This window comes from Glandiceps talaboti, chromosome 1, assembly GCF_964340395.1.
Source record: "Glandiceps talaboti chromosome 1, keGlaTala1.1, whole genome shotgun sequence".
NCBI classification, from domain to species: Eukaryota; Metazoa; Hemichordata; class Enteropneusta; family Spengelidae; genus Glandiceps; species Glandiceps talaboti.
Window position 1 is genome coordinate 24,090,798 of NC_135549.1, and position 7,596 is coordinate 24,098,393.

At 36.0% G+C, this 7,596-nt stretch overlaps 1 protein-coding gene across 1 annotated transcript; it reads left to right on the forward strand.

Annotated features, from left to right (window-relative positions):
• Positions 1-1,948: 1,948 nt before the first annotated feature.
• On the forward strand, positions 1,949-6,706 carry LOC144434693 (protein FAM185A-like). The gene is made up of 7 exons (XM_078123213.1): positions 1,949-2,405; positions 3,454-3,563; positions 4,317-4,409; positions 5,113-5,293; positions 5,561-5,656; positions 5,961-6,095; positions 6,591-6,706. The coding sequence occupies exons 1-7, from the start codon at positions 1,949-1,951 to the stop codon at positions 6,704-6,706; spliced, it is 1,188 nt and encodes a 395-aa protein (XP_077979339.1).
• Positions 6,707-7,596: the final 890 nt, after the last annotated feature.

Here is a 7,596-nt window from a genome sequence, read left to right on the forward strand (position 1 = left end):
GTACTATTACATACGTTTAAACACTTAGAGGGGGATAGATGGGAACACTTTTTGTAGTGATGGTATAGGAAAAAACCATATCAAGTATATCTCCATGAGTATCTGTTTATTTGCTGGTTTATTTAATTATTTTATTTGTTCCTATACTTGTCGCTCGTTTGCTTGTTCATTTATTTATTTATTTATTTATTTATTTATTTATTTGTTTGTTTGTTTGTTTGTTTGTTTGTTTGTTTGTTTGTTTGTTTGTTTCGTTTTGTTTGTCACACGGTTCCTGGGTTCCCTGTGACCCAACTGTCTTCTCTTTATCAAGCTCTCCGTTCATTTCAAATGCCGTTTCTTTTGGGTGGGAACGGCCGTAATTGCAAAACCCTTCTCCTTTAAGATACATGAGTAGCTTGTACAGAGTGTACAAGCCAAGCCAATGATAGAAAGCCTTCAGATAACACTGCAAATGCATGAAGTGTTGGCACTATCACCATTTCGCCAACCGCTACTACGGATCCTTCACCTTGTAGAATGATGATGTTGATAAGACTAAGAGCGAGGGCGGTGTTCTGAACACCTGTTTCAAATGCGATCGTTTTACATTGGTACTTGTTACGTCGAAAGAGCCATAGAAGTGGGTTATACTTCCATGGAAGAGCCAAGAGGCGCCATAACCCAATGCGAATGCTGAGATAGGATACAGAAAGGCGACGGCGTATGGTCGCCATGACGTTTTAAAGATCGGCGTGAAAGCTATGGCCAGGAAGGCAAAGATGCCAATATTTACTAGTATGTTCAACACCTACGGCCAAGAAAAATTGAAATCAATGAACGTACTGTCGTGGGCTAAAGCTAAAGCAGTTAAAATTTAAATCCCTTCCAGCCCCCAATAAATAAATAAATGAAATAAAAAAAAAAAATAAAAAAAAAAAAATGAAACGTTCTATATTTCAATGTTTTATCAGGAGTTCAATTGCACCATCAACGAATTTGAAGAGAACAAGAACTGGATTTCCAGGGGAGGGGAGTGTCTTGAAATCGTCCTTTGTCCCAGGAGGAATCTGGTCATTTTATTTAACCACAAAAAAAAAAAAAAAAAAAAAAATAGATCAATCAATCAATCAATCAATCAATCAATCAATCAATCAATCAATCAACCAACCAACCAACCAACCAACCAACCAACCAACCAACCAACCAACCAACCAACCAACCAACCAACCAACCAACCAACCAACCAACCAACCAACCAATCAATCAATCAATCAGCCAAGTACATATGCCTGCTGATCCCTGTGATGGAATGGACACGTTCGTCAAGAGTGAAATATATACAGCTGAAAGAGAGAAAACTTGTTACGGAAAGAAGGAAAAAAAGTTTATCACGTCAAAAATCAATCAGCCAATTGATCAATATTAATATCACTCAACAAAAAGAAGTTTTATTTGACGACAAAAAGTAATCATTCAGTCAATCGATCCATCCATCCATCCATCCATCCATCCATCCATCCATCCATCCATCCATCAATCAATTACATGCTTGCTGTACCCTGTGACCCAACATTGTGACCTTTGCTCTACATATATCGCGGAGGGATTCTTTTTTGAGTAATCGTATACGCCCTCTTTATAACAACAATATGACAAATTTTAGAGTAGAAAAATAGCTATATTTCGCCCAATTTTATTGCAGTTTATAATTTAACAGAGATTTGATATCGTAGCCAACCTGTAACTTACGGACTCGAGTGCATCGGTTCTATGCGCGGATGAATAGAATGACCTCAAAGGTGTTGCACGACACTTCCGGTGACGAGTTTCCACCATATGCAGCACCCCATGTGAATTTCAAGTTTTGGACCAAAGTCACTTACACTGTTGTTATGCACTACATTCGTCTCATTTGACCGGTGCAATATCGTACTCTTGGATATTAGCGATTTCAACCTTAGCTAGTATGGCGAGCGTTGTTCGTCAGATCTACCCGTCTCTACTACGTCCTCTCCTCGCGAAGAGTGTTTGGTCCCAGATACAGTTACTCAAGAATCAGCCACTTCGAAGGTTTTGTTCGTCAACACTTGGGCATGGCAAACCGATAACATTGGAGAGTTGGGCGTTCCACTTAGAAACGTTTGGCAGAGTTGAAGTGAACAGTTCGATGAATGTTATCATTTCGCCAGTTGACCCCATAAAGTATCCCGAGGCAAATCGAGCATTTCTGGCAATGATTGGTAGTGGTACAGAGGGCAATAACATTGACAAAACAGAAACAGACGTTGAGTTAAACAAACAGAAACATTATTTATGCAATGTTCAATTCGACGGTAAAAATGTACTAACTGTCTCTGCAAACAAAATCAACGATAAAATAACTGAAGAATTGCAATTGTTGATTGAAGTACCAATTAAATATGGTATGTCTTTCATATTATCACCCATTAAAATAATTCCATGTGTAACTTGTTTCTTTACAGCTAGGACAATCTTTGCAGATTTGACCTATTACGAGGAACATAGAAGTATCACTGTGGTACTTCCATGCTCTAGGAGTATGTCACTTTTGCTGAGAACTCTTCTCATCTGTAAACAGGCAATAATTAGTAGAGGAAAAAGTTCTAAATTTCTGAATTATTTTTATGTAACTCTGAAGAATTACTTGACCTGTATATGGCACTGTTATGTTACTTCGTTAGCTATTGTTTATATAGCAAAAGTCATCTGAGCCAGTCACTCAGTGCAGTCAACAGGCTAAAAATTACTTACCTAAAGTCATTGAAATCATGTTCACCAAAAAAGGAGCATGTGATGGCAAAAGAACACATGATGGTATATGGTGATTAGTCTGTAGGATACAGCATTCAAATCCCGCTATCGTCCAGCACGCACTGATGCAGAAGCATGATAGGACTGAACAACATTATGTATCTTGCACTCTATAGGGTGATTTGATAACATATTCCAATGCAAAAAGTGACATGACAATCATGCTACATGTATAGGGCTTGAGCTGCTTTCACACATACATATATACATGTACACTAACAGTATACTATATATATACATGTACATGTATAAGTATTGATCACAGCCAAATTCACCTCACCTCAACACACCAAAGTGTGTGTCACAAATGTAGTTTTATATTAGGTTCATACAACATTGCTAGATAAGAACGATTGCAAGTTCAATTAAGCCACATCGACTATGTACAAATGAAATCAAAATTTAAGTAAGTATAACACATTGTCACCAAACAAATCAAAACTGGTTGTGAAAATAAACACAACATGTCAAAGTTGGATGATTCGACTTTAGGATGAGGAGAAATGGTAGGTATTCACATTTACATTGTAGATGATGAGTTGTTGTTAGAGGAGTCATTAAGAATGTTAGTTATGTTTACACCATTATCAAAAATAATATGCTAACTGTCACAATGCCAAATGAAATCTTCTCTTGCAGACATTGATGCAAAGATGAGCAAAGATGGACAGATTAGTATCTCAGGAATAGACAACGATTACTGTAATGTTACTATGGATACAGGTGAATGTCAACTTACTAGTGTTAAGGTAAGGATGAATCTCTTAAAAGAAGATCATTGCAGGCATAATCACTGTTAGTTTGTATTTCAGTAAAAAAGCGGTCAAACAAAAATGATGCAAGCCAAAGTCTTGCAATCACTGGTCATGAAATATGTAGTATAAAAAAGTTGAGCAGTGGTCCCTTCTCAAGTCAGGACATCCATTTATGGTACATGTATCTTATAGAAGCATTTTTTGATGATTTCTTTTTTGCCTGTGAGTTGCGAGTGCTACCAAGTTGTGAAAATGAACTGTTCGAATTCACAACCAGCAAGCATTAACAAGCAGAACTTGTAATAAAAAGAGAAAGTAAACAAATGAATTATTAACATTTGGCACAGCATATTGGAAGTATGGAGACGTGTTACATTCCAACTTTTAATAAGAACAATTTATGGCCTTTATTATAAATTGTAGTAGCTCATATTTCAAAACGTTCCCCGGTTCCTCTGGCATTTGATGTACACTTAAAGGGGCCATGAAACTCTTCTTATCAAACCAAAAGATGTAATACAAGGCTGTGTACTTCCAATATGCTGTGCCAAGCGTTCTTCTTAAAACAATTCATTTGTTTACTCTCCCTATTCATAATAAGTTCTGTTTGTTAATTCCTGCCTCGTGCTCAGGATTGTTTATTTTCATGATCATAGTTCAAATTTTAATTCATGTACAATTTAGTTGAATGACACAATAATAACACTGACATGGCTTTTTATTATTTTTTTACTTGTTTTTTTCCAGTGTATAAAACTTAATGTTGAGAGTAGAGAAGGCAGTGTTAAAAGTAGAAAGAGTCTGCAAAGTAATGGAGAAATTAATGTACAAGGCTGTGGGGTAGGAAATGTCAATTTATATACTACTTGTCCTATTGTATTTATTTTATGATGATATTGGTTTTTATATAGCGGCTTCCTACTTTGTGCTCAAAGTGCTTTACAATTAATAGTACCCCTGGCACAGATCTATAGCGACACAACAGCTTTTTATAGAACTACCTGAGGAGCATACAATCCATTGCAGCCTTTTCTAGGTGCATATGAATAGAGCGTTCACATTGCAACCTCTATCTTACCAGGTCCCCAATTATACAGCTGTGTTGACTGTATGTAGGTAAAAATCTACCTGTATTACTGTGTTAATGGTCTGGTTATACCCAGATATTTCAACTAAAAATTTATGAGAGAAAGTATGGTAATCTATGCAAGTTTTATCATATTTCCACACTCAGTCAATATTGTCCCCCAAAGTTTTGGTACAACATTCAGAAACCTATAATATATGTTTTACCAGAGTGCCCCCCCCCCCCCAACCAGGGTTACCCACCAAAATTATGCACAGTATTAAAATCTATACCTTTACAAGTTTTATCAGATTTCCCTTTGAGTTCTGTTATAACTCTGAGATACCATGACGAGAGGAGTTGTAAATTTACATTCTGTCTAAAAACTTACTTTTCCATGTGTTGATACTCAATAACACACTCACACTATTGTGCTGAATTGTCTGATGGGATATTTTCATTGTAAATTTCTGATAGAATGTCATTCTGGAGAAACTGTATGGCATGACCATGAAAGTCAGCACACAGCAAGGATCTATCACTACAGGGGCAGTGTACCAAGACCAATCTGAGTTCAGTAGTGACAGTGGACACATCAAACTGGGAAATCTACATGGGTCATCTCATGTCACAAATAAAACTGGAAATATTACAATAGGTAAATATACACATAGTAGTTCTGTAGATTGATGTTCTCCATGTATTTGTTTCACATATTAAAATAGTCTTTCAGGATATGAGAGCGCATCTAGTCAGGCAGTGAGTTTTCTTTTCTCACATGCTTTTCACCTTTCTTTCCTTTTTGTGTTTCATGGTTTGAAGTGCTTTCATGAAATACAAATAAAATAATCAAAAATTTAAAAAAAAGCCAATGCAGGAATTTTACTATAGGTAGATTATATTTATTTATATTTCTTCCCAATAGATACTCTTGATGGTGATGTAAATGCATCGACAACAAGTGGTAACATCAGTGCACACGTAACAAGACACAATAATGTTCAACTTTCGAGTGCACAGGGTAAGTATTGGTGTCACAACTACTAAAAGGATCTTGGTGAACAATTGGTTACACAAGACATTTCCTGATGTATTGCTGACATGGCTGAAGTACAGCGCCCCCAGTGGTGAGGCTGTTTAACTTTGATGTGACTATTATATGTACTTTATTGGGGGTATATAAATTAAAGTCTTTCTCTTATCAGTGATGTGTGTAGGCATATGGACTCAATATGATACACCAACAATTATAGAGTGCTAGTAGTTGAATATAATGGACCATTAGATTACTACTACATGTTTGTTTATGTGTCCGCATTTTGTAGGTGATATCACTGTAAAACTGCCTGACACCACAGGAACATCATTGGAACTGCAGTCCAAAGTATTGGATATAGATGACAAGCTGAATGTGACAAGAGATTGCAGTGAAAAGAGTGCAATCCAAAATGTAATAAAAGGTAATAAGCACTTTTCGTGTTCCATTATCACTGGTATATTTGTAGGATAATATACAGGTATTTGTGTTGTCCATTTAATATGTAAAGGCATGTGTTAATGCATACTGATTGAGCTCTGAGTACAATACACATGATTTACAACAGATATCATACCTGTATTTGATATCCCATATGTACCATTGCCAACAGCAGCAGCCATATTTGACCTTACAATATTTTATTAGAACCATGTTATATGCAATATATATGATTGCTATGTATAACTTGTGATGAATGAGTGACAGTTGTTTTACAATACATGGTTCAGTTGCATGTTCAGTTTTGAATGTCATCCCTTAAGCATTTACAATACAATTGATAAAAATTGCTGGTGCAATCAAACTTTTGCCAGAACTAGAACTTTTCAAGCCATATATTTTGATCAGCTTGGGTAATTGTTGACTATAATGTATGTTTTGATTTTGATATAAACGTTTCATTATATATCTCTCCTAGGCTCCATTGGTGATGCAGATGGCAAATCATTGATAGCCAGAACAGAAGAAGGGTCCATTTTCTTGAAATGTCAGTCATGGTTTGATACTCTCAACTTACAAAAGAAAACATTGTAGTTATCTCAATGTGTGTTTGAAATGGGCATGTATTGTTTTACTGGAGATTGATTTTAACACGTGTGAAGTGTTTGTACTCTGCCAATATTGAACTTGTTGTTATTGGCTTTCTAGGACTATTTATTTCGCAATAAAATTACTAAATAAATACCGGTAAATATGACATTTTTGTGTATTTGTCAGAAATACAAACATATCAATTTTTTAAAAGTAGGCAGAATGAAGTCACATCTCATCTGCATGGACTTGAAATTACTATGAGAGAACCTTGTGATGCACAAGTGCCAGTGTGGCATACTTAGGGGTGGGGGGGGGGGGGGGGGTTATTTGCACGAGTACTTGTAAATTTCTTTGCAGCAGTGCTTTCCCAAGCATATAGAGTGAAAGTGCAACAGAAAACACTGCAAGCACGAGTGCAAATACTCCTGAGTACCCACACACTTGTACTTACACAGCATGGGGTTTTGTTATTATTACATATGTTTATCTGAAACAACAAATTTCCATAAAAATGAAACTATCCAATCACATGCTTTTGTTTTGTATGAACAACCGTGACCTCACTTGCATGCAGGTATGCAATAATGTCTTTTGTATTGCACTGCTGTGCAAATACCACTAGTATGCATGTGCTAGTAATCTCGGGTACATATGTAATAATACTTGGTATGAATTAGAAATATGAGATTATTTCAACACAATCTTCCAGAAATATGACTTAAGGTCAAGTATATTATAAATACAACTTAGATAGGAAAACATGAAATTCCTAGCAGCATTTAATCCACTGGACTAGTGTTTATGGGTTTCAACACACACACACACACACACACACAGTTGACAGTTTGCAAAGTTGATTAAATTAATTTTATTATTCTCTCAGTTCTGAT

What these genes read in the sequence shown, in the direction of transcription:
- LOC144434693 (XM_078123213.1), top strand. Translation starts at nt 1,949, where the DNA reads ATGGCGAGCGTTGTTCGTCAGATCTACCCGTCTCTACTACGTCCTCTC. An exon ending in TGAAGTACCAATTAAATATG is followed by an intron (nt 2,406 to 3,453) that starts GTATGTCTTTCA and finishes CTTCTCTTGCAG; the next exon opens with ACATTGATGCAAAGATGAGC. An exon ending in GTCAACTTACTAGTGTTAAG is followed by an intron (nt 3,564 to 4,316) that starts GTAAGGATGAAT and finishes GTTTTTTTCCAG; the next exon opens with TGTATAAAACTTAATGTTGA.